Source organism: Ammospiza nelsoni, chromosome 22 (genome assembly GCF_027579445.1).
Source record: "Ammospiza nelsoni isolate bAmmNel1 chromosome 22, bAmmNel1.pri, whole genome shotgun sequence".
Classification (NCBI taxonomy): Eukaryota; Metazoa; Chordata; class Aves; order Passeriformes; family Passerellidae; genus Ammospiza; species Ammospiza nelsoni.
Genome location: NC_080654.1, coordinates 5,151,808 through 5,166,024, shown reverse-complemented (window position 1 = coordinate 5,166,024; position 14,217 = coordinate 5,151,808). Strand labels below are relative to the sequence as shown.

At 50.5% G+C, this 14,217-nt stretch overlaps 2 protein-coding genes across 3 annotated transcripts in view; both read left to right on the top strand.

The window, feature by feature from the left end:
• The first annotated feature begins 118 nt into the window (after positions 1 to 118).
• Positions 119 to 4,167, top strand: PPCS (phosphopantothenoylcysteine synthetase). Of its 2 annotated transcripts, none has more exons than XM_059487492.1 (3): positions 119 to 653; positions 1,720 to 1,823; positions 3,593 to 4,167. In XM_059487492.1, exons 1-3 carry the CDS (start codon positions 128 to 130, stop codon positions 3,914 to 3,916), a joined length of 954 nt encoding a protein of 317 aa, XP_059343475.1. In that variant the 5' UTR covers positions 119 to 127; the 3' UTR covers positions 3,917 to 4,167. The 2 variants fall into 2 exon arrangements, with proteins under 2 accessions (XP_059343475.1, XP_059343476.1); XM_059487493.1 differs by having other exon boundaries at positions 131 to 214.
• Positions 4,168 to 5,926: 1,759 nt separating this feature from the next.
• The window catches only part of CCDC30 (coiled-coil domain containing 30), a 38,394-nt gene continuing 30,103 nt past the window's right edge, over positions 5,927 to 14,217 (top strand). Inside the window, exons 1-3 of the mRNA XM_059487588.1 lie at positions 5,927 to 5,954; positions 6,121 to 6,288; positions 7,012 to 7,132. Coding sequence (XP_059343571.1) covers positions 5,931 to 5,954; positions 6,121 to 6,288; positions 7,012 to 7,132 — 313 coding nt within the window. The 5' untranslated portion in view covers positions 5,927 to 5,930. The remainder of the gene's footprint in view (positions 5,955 to 6,120; positions 6,289 to 7,011; positions 7,133 to 14,217) is intronic.

Below are 14,217 nucleotides of genomic sequence, written 5' to 3'. Positions count from 1 at the left end.
GGGGCGACACTTCCGGTGAGGCGGGACTCGTCACCTCCGTCCGACACCAATGGCCGTTCTGTTGTCAAGACAACACTTCCGGTGCCGAAAGGCGCCACACGTGATTTCCGGCGGGCCGGTCCCGGTCATGGCGGCGGCGGCGGTGAAGGAGCAGGAGAAGGACAAGGACGATGAGGAGGACAACGCCGTGGATACGGCGGAGACCGAGGAGCGGGTGCGCGCTTGGGCGGCGGCGCAGGCGGCGCGCGGGCGGCGCGTGGCGCTGGTGACGTCGGGCGGGACGCAGGTGCCGCTGGAGGCGCGCGCCGTGCGCTTCCTGGAGAACTTCAGCAGCGGGCGGCGCGGGGCGGCCTCGGCCGAGCGCCTGGTGCGGGCCGGCTACGGCGTCTGCTTCCTGCACCGCGCCCGCTCCGCCTTCCCCTGGGCCCGCGCCCTGCCGCCGCACGGGCCCGCGCTGCTCGACGCGCTCCGCCTCACCCCGGGGCCGCCGCCCGGCGTGGCCGCCGCTCCCGCCGCGCTGCCCGCGCTGCTGCCCGCGCTCCGCGAGTACCAGCGCGCCACCGAGGAGGGAGCGCTGCTCGCCATCGAGTTCACCGGGCTCGTGGAGTACCTGGCGCTGCTGCGCGCCGCCGCCAGAGCGCTGGCGCCGCTCGGTACGGGGGGAAGCGGGAATGAGGGACGGGGCGGGCAGCGGCCTGTGGGGCACACGGCGGGAGAGGATGGAGCAACCTGGGGCGTGAGGGGACAGGGTGGTCCTGTGTGAAGGATCGGGGTGAGAGGGGATGGAGCCCCCTGAGGCGTCTCAGTGTGAGAGTACAGGGTCGTCCTGGGTGAAAGTTTGGGATAAGAAGGGATGAGGCTGTCATGGAGGTCTCGATGTGAGGGAACAGGGTGATCCTGTGCCAAGGTTCGGGGTGAGGGAGGATGGAGCCCCCCGAGGTGTCCCTGGTGTGAGGGGTCAGGGTGGTCCTGGGTGAAGAAGGTCTCTGTACATAAAGAAAGTCTTCATAAAGAATTTGGGGTGAGAGGGGATGGAGCCCCCCAGCATGTCTTAGTTTGAGGGGACGGGGTGGTCCTGTGTGAAGGGTCGGTATGAGAGAGGATGGAGCCCCCTGGAAGTGTCTGAGTGTGAGGGGACAGGGTGATCCTGTGCCAAGGTTTGGGGTGAGAGGGGATGGAGCCCCCCGTGGGGGTTCCCACTGTGAGGGGACAGGGTGGTCCTGGGTGAAGGTTCCAAGTGAGGAAGGATGGAGCCCCCCAGGGATGTCTCAGTGTGAGGGGACGGGGTGGTCCTGTGTGAAGGGTCAGGGTGAGACGCCTGTGGGTGTCTCAGTGTGAGGGGACTGGCAGAGCAGGAACGAGGGGATGTTGTGGGGTCCCCATCATGGGGTAGATGACAGAACTCCCTCACGGTGGGCACAGGTATGAGGTGATCCCAGGACCTGTGGGACTCTGCTGTGAGGTGACAAGGAGGCCCCCTTGCTTGGAGAGCTCCTGCACCCCTCCATGAGGGTCTGGGCTCTCCTGCACCCCTCCATGAGGGTCTGGGCTGTCCCTGGAGGCTGCTGGGGCTTGGGAGGGGGGCACAGCACAGAGCCCAGCGTGGGGACAGCAGTGCTGCCCTGCTCGGGGTTGTGCTGGGGGATCCCCCTGGTGTCCCCTGTTGGGTGTGGGTGGTGGCAGCAGGGGACAGACAGCAGCTGTGTGTCCCTCCCACAGGTTCCAGTGCCATGTTCTACCTGGCAGCCGCCGTGTCGGATTTCTACATCCCGGTCTCTGAGATGCCAGAGCACAAGATCCAGTCCTCGGAGGGACCCCTGCAGGTGAGACCCCCTCAGCCGTGCCCTCCTTGCTGCCAGGGTCCTTCTCCTGAGAGCTGGCTGTGGATAACAGCTGTGTTGGCAGAGGGTGAGATCCCACAGGGACAGAACCCTCTGGAAATCCTGGGGTTGCATTGTTTTATCTTGCACTGAGGGGCCCACATAAGAGGGCAGGGCAGGATCAGCCCTGCTGTCCTTTGATCCAGGTTTATTTTTAGGCTGGGATGAAGGGCTGAGGGGTCCCATGGGTTATCTGCAGCGAGGTCAGTGCTGCTCTGTCTGATATGGAGCAGCTTCAACACGTCTGCACTTGTGGTGTGGCACATGGAGAGAGCCCCCTGAGGTGCCTCCTGCCTTTGTGGCTTTGTCCTCTAAAGCTGCCCCTGCTTCCATGGAGATGAGGAGAGGGTGGGTCTCAGGGAGCTGAAGTGCTCCAGGAATAGCTCCTGGAGTGCTTGAGTTGCTGCCTTTTGTCTGGAGAGGCTTTGGAGAAGGGTCTGGCGTGCTGGGGCTTGGGGGGAATGGTTTCAAACTGACAGAATGGATTTAGATGGGGTATTGGGCAGGAGTTCCTCCCTGGGAGGGTGGGCAGGCCCTGGCACAGCTGGGGCTGCCCCTGGATCCCTGGCAGTGCCCAAGGCCAGGCTGGACAGGGCTTGGAGCAGCCTGGGACAGTGGAAGGTGTCCCTGCCATGGCAGGGGTGGAATGGGATGGGATTTAAGGTCCCTCCCAACCCCAAACCTTTCCATGACTCTGGGATCCATCTTGCCTGTATGAATGACAGAAGAGCACTGCACTGCTGAGGTCCCTCCCAGCAATGGGAGCAGGTGTCTCTGGAATTCTTTATATAACAAATACCACATTTATTTAATTAATTACTTTCTAAGGAGTTACTGGGCTTTATTCTTTAATGATAACATTGGAAAGATAAGACCTGGCCTGATTGCCAGTGATGGATCCAGAGCTTGGGAAGCTGGAGAACAGTCTCCCACTGTTTTTCTCCATGCCTTAGCACTTTCATGAGGTGAAGATGGGATAAACTACCCAAATTCTGGAGAGGTGAATACTCAGATTTGTGCAGTTACAATGCTTTTTTAAATCTTCTCTCCTCATGTTTATATTCCCCCAGTGTGGTTGGCTCTGGGAATGCAGGGTTCCTGTGGCCTGGCCTCAGAACCCCCTGACTGTGAGCACCACGTGGATCATTTAATTTAAATTTGGTGTCATTTGAACCTTGTTTGGTGAGAGCTGCCTTGGAAAACTTCTTGGTGCAAATGGAATATGAAACAAAGCTGGAATTTCCCTCTTTCCCATCCCATTTCTTGTTACAACTCCCCTGTGACGGTGTTCACAGGGGTCTGAGGATGAGGGAAGAGACGAGGATCTGACTCCATGTTTCAGAAGGCTTGATTTATTATTTCATGATATATATTATATTAAAACTATACTAAAAGAACAGAAGAAAGGATTTCATCAGAAGGCTGGCTAAGAATAGAAAGGGAAAGAATGATAACAGAAGATTGTGTCTCAGACAGAGTCTGAGCCAGCTGACTGTGATTGGTTATTAATTAGAAATAACTCTATAACACTAATCACAGATCTACCTGTTGCATTCCACAGCAGCAGATAATCAATGTTTACATTTTGTTCCTCAGGCCTCTCAGCTCCTCAGGAGAAAAAATCCTAAGGAAAGGATTTTTCATAAGACATGTCTGTGACATCCCTGCAATGTTTTGACTGATTTTTTTCTCTTTATCTTCCCCCACTGCAGATCACAATGAAGATGGTGCCAAAAATGCTGTCACCCCTGGTCAGAGACTGGGCCCCTGAGGCTTTTGTGATTTCCTTCAAACTGGAGACAGATGCCCAGATCCTGCTGGATAAATCTCAGCAGGCTCTGGAGAAATACAGGCACCAGGTGGTGGTGGCCAACGTCCTGGAGTCGCGCAGAACCTCTGTCATCATTGTCACCAGGGACTCACAGACTCCCTTATCCCTGTCTGACGAGGAGCTGGCACAAGGCATGGAAATAGAGGAGAAGATTGTGAGTTACCTGCAGGGCCAGCACACTGCCTTTATAGAGAGGAAAGGCTGAGGAGGAAAATCTGGGAGTGAGGCTGGATGGAGCCTGTGCAGGTGAATAAACAATCCCCACGGAGCACAAGCAGGGCCGTCCAACACTCTGTCACTTTCATACAAAGCTGTTGTGGCTTTGTGAAAGAGAAATACAAGGAAGTGAAACCATTCCAGAGGAGGAAAGGAGCTTGTTTCTGTCCCGTGGGCTGGGAGAGCTGGGAGGACGAGAAATGATCAAGGTCTCTGTATATAAAGAATTTCTTGAATCTCCCTCTTTGAATTTTCTTTTAGAATGGCAGGAGGAAGGAATGGGGGTGTGCTGGTTTTGTGGCTGGAAATAATCTGAGCTTTTTGAGGAGCACACTGGGGCAGTGGGAATATTGGGGTTTCATTGGATTTGAGAACACAGTGTCAGGAGCACTGTGTCTGCTCCTCTGTGTGAAGTGCTGGGTGGGGACATTCCCCAGGCTCAAACTGGGGCACAGCCAGCCCCACCTGGGCTCAAACAGCCACAGCCAGCCCCATCCCACAGGATCAGGGATGCCCCTGTTCCTGTGGATGCTTCCACCCTGGCAGTGTTTAGGCACCAGCACTTTGGGATTGCTGGCTGTGGTACCCAAGTAGAAGTGGCTCCTGCGAGTCCAGGATCTGCCCATTGCTTTCTGAGGATCTCAGAGGGCTCAGGGGAAGGCCCTCCCTGCACTCTGCCATGTCCTGGTCTTCTCCTTTCTCTGCCATGCCCTTGTGAGGTGTCTTCAGCCAGTGAGTGCTTCTGCAAGGTGGACCTACATAGCTCTTCAGTTCCTGCATCTCATGGCGTCACCTTGGGGTTTCAAGGGGCTTTAAAGCTCATCTCATTCCACCTTCCACTGGCTGAGGTTGTTCCAGCCCTGTCCAACCTGTTCTGGAACACTTCCAGGGATGGGGCATCCACAGTTTCACTGGGCAGCCCATGCCAGGGCTTCCCCCCTCACAGGGAAGAATTTATTCCCAATATCCCATCTAACCCTGCCTCTGGCAGTGGAAACCGTCCCATCTTGTCCTGGCACGCCATGTCCATCTCCAGCTCTCTTGGAGTCACTTGTAGGAACTGGCATTGTCTCTGAGGTCTCCCTAAAGAATTTGGAGACCTTTCTAAGGTCTCCCTAAAGATCTCCTCTCCCTTTTTCCCTTTTTTTTCCCTTTTTTTTCCCCTTTTTTTTCCCTTTTTTTTTTTTCCCTTTTTTTCCCCCTTTTTTTCCCCCTTTTTTTTCCCCTTTTTTTTCCCCTTTTTTTTTCCCTTTTTTTCCCCTTTTTTTTTCCCCTTTTTTTTCCCTTTTTTTTCCCCTTTTTTTTTCCCCTTTTTTTCCCCCTTTTTTTTCCCCTTTTTTTTCCTTTTTTTTTCCCTTTTTTTTTTCCTTTTTTTCCCCCTTTTTTTTTCCTTTTTTTCTCCTTTTTTCCCTTTTTTTTCCCTTTTTTTCCCCTTTTTTTTTTCCCCTTTTTTTTTCCTTTTTTTCCCCTTTTTTCCCCTTTTTTTCCCTTTTTTTTCCCTTTTTTCTTCCTTTTTTTTCCCCTTTTTTTTCCCCTTTTTTTCCCCTTTTTTTCCCCTTTTTTTCCCTTTTTTTTCCCTTTTTTTTCCCCTTTTTTTTTTCCCCTTTTTTTTTCCTTTTTTTCCCCTTTTTTCCCCTTTTTTTCCCTTTTTTTTCCCTTTTTTTCCCTTTTTTTCCCTTTTTTCCCTTTTTTTCCCTTTTTTTCCCTTTTTTTCCCTTTTTTTCCCCTTTTTTTTCCCCTTTTTTTTCCCCTTTTTTTTCCCCTTTTTTTTCCCCTTTTTTTCCCCCTTTTTTTTCCCCTTTTTCCCTTTTCCCCTTTTCCCCAGATGTGACCCCTGGGGCGCTCTGCCCACTCTCAGCCGCCAGGGGGCGCCACTGAGCTGGGAGAGGGCGTGGCCTCCCCACCACACGTGACGCGCTGGGGGCGTGGCCTCGCGGCCCATTCACTATACTGCTGCTGGGGGCGTGGCCTGTTGCCATGGCGCCGGGGGCCCGTCCCGCCGCATGGACGCGGCCGCCGCGGCCCCGGTGGGTGCCCCGGAGCGGGGGTACCCCCGGGACCGGCCCGGGGGGGCTCGGGGTGTTGGCAGTGCCGGCCCGGGGAGGGCGTTCGGGTGGTCGGCTCGGTGGTACCCCCAGGGGATCGGGTACCCGCGGCCTCCCGTGTCTCACGGCCCCTCTGGCTGCCCCGCAGGCGGAGCCCCCGGTGCCGGCGGACAGCATCCGGCGCTGGCTGCGGGCCGAGGGCGCCGACCCCGCCGCCTCGGCAGAGGAGCAGCTGGGTCTGGCCTGGCGGCTCCTGCAGCGAGCGGAGACCCGGCTGGGAGAGCTGGAGCGGCGGCGGAGCCAGGACATGAGAGACGTAAGGGGCGGAGAGCGGGCCCGGCTGGGGAACCAGGAGGGGCTGGGGGAGCTGGGCAGGGGCTGAGCCTGGAGCAAAGGAGGTTCAGGGGGGCCCTCGTGGCTCTGCATGACCCCTGACAGGAGGGGACAGCCTGGAGGGTCAGGCTCTGCTCCAATGAACAAAGACAGGAGAGAGGGAGCGGCCTCAGGCTGGGCCAGGGCAGGCTCAGGGTGGACATCAGGAGGAATTTATTCCCTGAAAAAGTTGTCGGGCATTGGTAGGTGTGCCCGTCCCTGGAGGTGTCCAAAGAGCTCTGCTCTGGTGCCAAGATAGAGTTTTGTCACAGGTTGGACACTTGGGAGCCTTTTCCAAGCTCAATGCTTCTGTAAAACCCCCAGGTTAACCCAGCCAGTCCTGTATCCCCTGATCCCCCTCTGTGCAGTCATTACCACGCTGCTGCCCTTGAGAATTTGGAATTTAAATTCCCATTCCTCATCCCCACAAAAACCCCTCCAACACACTACTTAAGAAAATTAACACAGCATAACTCTCTAACACTACACATATGACATTCATTTTAATATTTGTGAAGAGCCAATCATAAAACATGCATTTTTCATACCAGGAGAAAAATCCTGGGCGAAGGGATTTTTCCAGAGGGTGTGAATGCCACAGTGGGGAACATTTTGTGCTGCTGGCTCACTGGCAGAGCTGGGAACAACAGGGTTTTCTTTGTTCCAGGTGGAGAGCTACGTGGGCCACGTCCGTGCCCTGACAGAAGAGAGGGATGCCATTGCCTCTGAGTATGAGAAGGAGAATGAGCAGCTCAGATTGGAGCTGGCCCAGCTACAGCTGCAGCAGGGTAATCCCTTCCCTTCCCTTCCCTTCCCTTCCCTTCCCTTCCCTTCCCTTCCCTTCCCTTCCCTTCCCAAACCTTCCCTTCCCTTCCCAAACCTTCCCAAACCTTCCCAAACCTTCCCAAACCTTCCCTTCCCAAACCTTCCCTTCCCAAACCTTCCCTTCCCAAACCTTCCCAAACCTTCCCAAACCTTCCCTTCCCAAACCTTCCCTTCCCAAACCTTCCCAAACCTTCCCAAACCTTCCCAAACCTTCCCAAACCTTCCCTTCCCAAACCTTCCCAAACCTTCCCTTCCCAAACCTTCCCAGCTCTTTGGCTCTGGAAAGCTTCTTGGAGAGCCCAGCAGCATTTTTGGGGAGCTCTCAGTGGTTGCTTGAGAAGTTCCTAAAGTGTTAATGAGCTGTTCAAACAGATTTATAATTAATTTAGAGGTTCTTGCCTGCTTTTACTGCCTTTATTCAGGGAGTTTGGCAGGTTCTCCATGTAGCTCTGTGGTCCAGAGGCTGTTTGAGGACCAGAATTGATGGTGCTCTAAATTATCTGTTTTTCCCACCAAGTCAGTGAATTTTCTCTTGGCTTTGGTTAACACAAACCCCACATTTTTTAAAACAATGATGGGGGACAGGAATTGTTTGTTGTGATTATTCAAAACTTGGGTGTTCATTGTCATGGAATTTGGTTGGAAGAGACCTTGAAGCTCATCCAGTTTCACCCCCAGCCATGGGCAGGAAGACCTTCCATTAGACCAAGTTGCTCAGGGCCCCTCAGAGCTTCAGTAATTTTGTTTAAACAAATTATCTCACTTATTTCACTTGAAATAATTTACTTTCAAACTCTAGGGTCACTTTTGCTGGATTTAATTCTCAATTTTCTTCAGTCTTCTGTTGCATTTCAGTGGTGCTCATAGCCCATGTCACTTTTAACTCTAGTGAGTTGTACTGTGCTGGTTCTAAGATAAAATCTGGGGTGATGGCATGACTTTAAGAGTTTCTTTGTGATTGAGGCTTTGGGGCAGCAAATACAGGAATTTGGGGGAAATTTTGAGTATCAGTTGGGTTTTCAGGGAGCACATGTGGTGGTGTGACTTTCCAAAGATGGATTTACTTAAAAATGTGATGTTTGTGGGCACTTAAAGCCGTGGTTTGTGGTGAAATGAATAATGAGCTCTTGGGAGCTTGGCTGTAGCAGAAAACTCCATTCCTGGTTCTCTCCCTTTCCACGAGGTGTCAGGGGAGACACAGAATGTGCCCAGAGCTGAGCGTGGTCATTTCCTCCTGCTGGCTCTGCTCCTCTGGGCTTCTCCATCCCTCAGGGGTTCCTGAGGCTGTGGAGCAATGAGTTCCCCTGGAGTGGGAGCTGAGATCCCTGTCCATGTGTCTGTCCTTGCCGTGTATCCAGGAGGGATTGCTGGCTGCTGTCCTTGAGGGGGTTGTGTGGTTTTGGTGTTTCTGGAGGGATTTTTTTTTTGGGATATCACTCAGATTTTGAGGTTCAGGATTTGTTGTTGGCTCACTGCTGGCACTGGCTGCTATCCCGGGATGGGGATGGCTGGGGGTGAAATTGGATGAGCTTCAAGGTCTCTTCCAACCAAAACCACCCTGGAATTCCATGACAATGAACACCCAAGTTTTGAACCATCAGAACAAACAATTCCCGTCCCCCCTCCCATTGTTTTAAAAAATGTGTGTGGATAATTTAAGAGTCTGGAAGTCCTGCTCCCCTCTGGGCTGTCACCTGCAGGGAGAGGTGCCAGCACTGAGATGTTTTGGGTTCCTTGAGGAGCACTTTATTGAGTCCCTTTATCCAGGTTTGTTCAGCTGGAGCAGAGGAGGCTGAGGGTGAGCTGAGGGCACAGGTCATCCCAGGCTGCAGCTCCTCTGGAGGAGCATTTTATTTCTGCTCTCTGGGACCAGGGAAAGGACATGAGGGAAGGGCTGGAGCTGTGCCAGGAGAGGGTTAAGTTGGGTGTCAGGAAAAGATTCTTCCCCAGAGGGTGCTGGCACTGCCCTGGCTCCCCAGGGAATGGGCACAGCCCCAAAGCTCCAGGAGGGTTTGTACAGGCTGGGATTGTTGGGGTGTCTGTGCCAGGGGTTGGATTTGATCCCTGTGGGTCTCTTTGAGCTCAGGATATTCTGTGGTTCCATGGTTCTAGCTCAGCCTTTTCATAAAACAATTCCCCTGCCCATCTCTAGTGTGGAGTGGCTGGATGTTCTTGTGCTGGAGATGCTGCACAGCCCCAAAGGGCTCTGCTGGGCTGCTCCAGCTCTCTCTGGGTTCTGTGCTGCATCCCTGTGTCTCTCTCCAGCCCTCCTGAGGACAGCTCAGTGCTGCTGCCTGACACTGAGCACTTTTTGAAGACAAAAAGCAAATATTCACTGGCACATTTGCCTCCTGCCCATCCCGAGCTCACAGTTCCTGCAGGGAGCAGCCAAGGCTGGTTGATGCTGGGCCATCGAGCTGAGCTGAGCTGTCACCTCATGTGATACCCCTGCCCAGAGTGACATTTTTCCTTCCCTCCAGGCAGTTCCTGATCCCTTTGTGATGCTCTCGCTGAACACGGGTGTTGTTGGAGGGCAGATGGATGGTGCTCCCAAAAGCCTTCCTGAAAAACAACTGCAGTGCACTGAAACAGTGCTGGGGGAGCTGCCTGGGTTTATTTAAAAAGTGGAATAAAAAGGAGACACAGTCATGGGCTGAGCTTGTTTGTGGTAACAGCAGGGCTGGTTAAACACACCCAGCAGGGCTGGAGTGGTGGCGTGAGGTGGCTGCTGTTTCTCTGAGTATTCCTAGGGTAGGAAAATACAAATATTTATATAAAATTTGCTTCCAAACAAGCATGGACAGAGGTGGGAGATGCCAGTGGAGCTGTTGTGTGACAGTGCCTGGGGCAGGGGTTGCCTTTCCCCAAACACTGAATGGGGAAGGAAGGGGTTTGTAAGGAGTCATGGGGTTTACTCATAGGTAACCTGTCCAAATCCTTTTTCCTCTCCAGCCTCTGGGATATGTCTGGGATCTAAAATGATGCCACTTCATCCTGCATTGCAGGCTGGGGACAAGGGGGGCACTTATAGGAGTGTGTCTTTTATTGATGGACTGACAAAACTATTTTTTCTCTCCTTAAATAGGAAAGAAGCTTAGAAGGTTTTTTTTTTTTTTTTTTTTCATTTAGGTAAAAAAAGCTGCTTCATAGGCTTAGGGGATTTCACTTTAAACATAAGGATAGCTAATTGAAAGTTTAAAAATTTTGTTTAAGCAATTAGAAGTTAATAAGTTTTGTTTAAGCAATTAACTAGAAAAAGGAATGAACAAAAAACCAAACTGCTTCTGTAAGGTGTTTTACTAAGAGCAACAATGTCTAGCACTTAGCTTAGTTTTCTCTGTTTGTTATTTTGCCTTTTATGAAACCTTTTTGTTTCCAACACTGCAGCAGAAGCCATCTTGCTCATTTTTATGCTTCCAAAGGTAGCTGAGCTATCTTGGATGTCTTACAGGCCTCCAAAATCTTATTAGTCCTAGCTCAAAATTGTTACTATAACAGGCACTGGCAGGTGAAGGTGGTTCAGGGCACAGGGGGTCCCATCCTGGGCATAAACCAGAGCAATTTCTGTTCATTTTAGCCAGGATTTGGCAAAACCAAGCTGCCAGGCAGCTTGGGGTTTGTTGGGGAAGATGAAACAGGAAAGCCTTATAAATATGATTGCCTGGCAAAAGATTTTGAGAGTATGGAAACTATAAGTGAGCTTGAAATGAAAGCAAGCTTTGAGATCCCTTTAGTTAATGAACAACTGGAAAACAATGGTGTGGCTGGCTGAATTGAATTAAACAATTCCCTCTGCTTGCAGACAGGCCCAAGGGTCAGAGCAGACCCTACAGCTTGGCAGAAGGGCCCAAAGAGGAGTTTTTAGGGTTTAAAATGTAACACAATGTGGTAATGTAATGATTCTTATAGGCTGTATGGAAATGCAGTAGGATTTGTATCTTGTACTAGATTGGTTAGTGAGAATCAGAATATTCAGCACAGGAGATGATTTATTGTATTGTAATGGGAACTTTACTCTCTTTCCCTCTTGCTTTTATTCTTCTCTCTCTTACTCTGTCTCATCCTCTTTACCACACCTTTCCTTCTTTCTCTTTACCCCTCTCTTTACCTCTCTCTCTGTTTTGGGCAGCTCTGAGCTGTGTTTGGCAGCTCCCAGCAGGGCCCTCTGCCATAAGCTGCAGGTTCCAAGCCCTGGCTGCAGAGATCTCTCATCTCCATCCACCCTGACCATCCCACCCCCATCACTCCTACAGGGGTTTAGTTTAGCTGAGCAGGCTGGGGACAAGGGGGATACTGGCAGGTGAAGGTGGTTCAGGGCATAGGGAGTCCCATCCTGGGCATAAACCAGAGCATTTCTGTTCATTTTAGCTGGGATTTGACAAAACGATGGGAGGAAGCTGCCAGGTTGAGTTTAGTGTGATGCATGGGCTCTTCCCGAGGCACAGGGAGCAGTTTGGATCCTGCACACTGCCTGCTTTGCTCTGCTGCAGCAGGAAGCTGCTGGGGAGCCCTGTTTGACCCTGCATTGAGCAGGCTGGGCTCTGTCTCCCTGGGGAAGAGCCTGGGGAACCTCAGGGGGTTTTTCCATCCAGGGCTGGATGGAGCCGGCTGCGAGCGCGGAGTGGAAACATGGGATCGATCAGAGCCTGGGGATGTGCTTGTGCTGGGCCTGGGCTAAATCAGTGCCTGAGTGACACTGAGAATGGCACAGGAACAGGCTGGATTGTGGAAAGAGCAGAGAAGGTTTTATTCGAGAGAACTGCACGGGTTTTATAGCGACAGAGGAACAGCTGAGAGGCAGGATTGTAGAAAGAGTAAGGAAGGTTTTATACAAGAGAACAACACGGTTTTTATGACACAGGAACAGGCAGCATTATAGAAGGAGTAAAGGAGGTTTTATTCAAGGGAACTGCTCGGTTTTTATAGTGACACGGGAACAGGTGAGAGGCAGGATTGTAGAAAGAGTAAGGAAGGTTTTATACAAGAGAACAACACGGTTTTTATGACACAGGAACAGGCAGCATTATAGAAGGAGTAAAGGAGGTTTTATTCAAGGGAACTGCACGGTTTTTATAGTGACACGGGAACAGGTGGGAGGCAGTGTTGTAGAAAGAGTAAGGAAGGTTTTATTCAAGAGAACAACATGGTTTTTATAATGACACGGGGAGCAGGCAAAAAGGCAGGATTGTAGGAGTAAAGAAGGCTTTATACAAGAGAACTGCACAGTTTTTATAGTGACACAGGAACAGGTGAGAGGCAGGATTGTAGAAAGAGCAGAGAGGGCTTTATTCAAGAGAACTGCACAGTTTTCATGACACAGGAACAGGCAAGAGGCAGGATTGTAAAAGGAGAAAAGAAGGTTTTATTCAAGAGAAACTCACAGTTTTTATGACACAGGAACAGGCAGGATTGTAGAAGGTTTTTCTACAAGAGAGCCACACAGTTCTTATAATGATGCAGGAACAGGCAGTGTTGTAGGAAGAGCAGAGAAGGGTTTATTCAAGAGAACCATACAGTTTTTATAGTGACAGAGGAACAGGTGAGAGGCAGGATTGTAGAAAGAGTAAAGAAGGTTTTATTCAAGAGAACCACACAGTTTTTATGATGACACAGGAACAGGTGAGAGGCAGTGTTGCAGAAAGAGCAGAGAAGGTTTTATTCAAAAGAACAACATGATTTTTATCGTGACAGAGGAACAGGTGAGATGCAGATTGTAGAAAGAGTAAGGAAGGTTTTATACAAGAGAACCACACAGTTTTTATGACACAGGAACAGGCAGGATTGTAGAAAGAGTAAAGAAGGTTTTATACAAGAGAACCACACAGTTTTTATAGTGACACAGGAACAAGTGAGGGGCAGGATTGTAGAAAGAGCAAAGATGGTTATATACAAGAGAACCACGCAGTTTTTATGATACAGGAACAGGCAAGGAGGCAGGGTTGTAGAAAGAGCAGAGAAGGCTTTATTTGAGAGAACCACACAGTTTTTATAGTGACACAGGAACAAGTGAAAGGCAGGATTGTAGAAAGAGCAAATAAGACTTTATTCAAGGGAACTGCACGTTTTTTATAGTGACACAGGAACAGGCAGGAGGCAGGATTGTAGAAGGAGTAGAGAAGGTTTTATTCAAGGGAACCACACAACCACACAGTTTTTATAGTGGCACAGGAACAGGTGGGAGGCAGGATTTTAAAAGAGCAGAGAATGTTTTATTCAAGAGAACCACACAGTTTTTATAGAGTGATACGATAGATTCTATTTGATCGGCTCGTTAACAAAAACACCTTCCTCACACACCATCCTTGAGAAGAACAGAAAGGCAAAGTAGAAGAACACCACCTGCAGATGGTTTCTACTTAACAAGTTATCACATCCTTACAACTCCCCAGAAATTCTCCCAAGCCACTGTGACAAATGCTCATCATTTCTCTCTCTCTGTGCCATGGCATCCACACATGGGAGTGAGGGACAGGCTTGGCCAGGGCTCTCCATGTCCTGTGTCTGAGGAATATTTGCTCTGCTGAACCTCTGCTGCCCAACTCTAGATCCCTGATCAGGGAAAGAGTGATTTGAAAGGATCTGAGAATGTTGCTGTTCGTGTTTATTTCTGTTGTACAGCTCAGAAAATATTTTAACCTTGGACTTAAACTCAGAGGTCTTTTCCAACTTTAAAAATCCCTTCTAGGAGAGCTTACTAAATATGGATTTTATTTTTCTTGTAATTAATCTCGTAATTTGTCTGAGGGCTCAACTATATGGTGAGGGTTTTTTAAATTTTGGGTTGGTATTTTTGCCCACTATTTTCACTTTTCCAGCCTTCTCTTCAGCTTGGAAACCCATACTAGAACCCATAGAATGACAGCTATCTGAAATGTTATCTGTCTGAATATCCCTCCTACCTCTCCACAACTCCCTGCACTTCCCATCTTACAGCACTTGGAAGCCTTTATAATCTGGTTTGGGTTAGAAATTTGGTCTGTTGGTGTTGGTTTTAACATGAATTACACAGGGAGTGTTTGAAAAGCTCCACAAGCTGCTGGATCCAATG

Bases quoted from the DNA above. Each gene is read 5' to 3' on its own strand.
- PPCS (XM_059487492.1), top strand. From the start codon at position 128: ATGGCGGCGGCGGCGGTGAAGGAGCAGGAGAAGGACAAGGACGATGAG. The intron at 654-1,719 runs GTACGGGGGGAA...TCCCTCCCACAG, and splicing joins CAGAGCGCTGGCGCCGCTCG to GTTCCAGTGCCATGTTCTAC. The intron at 1,824-3,592 runs GTGAGACCCCCT...CCCCCACTGCAG, and splicing joins CCTCGGAGGGACCCCTGCAG to ATCACAATGAAGATGGTGCC.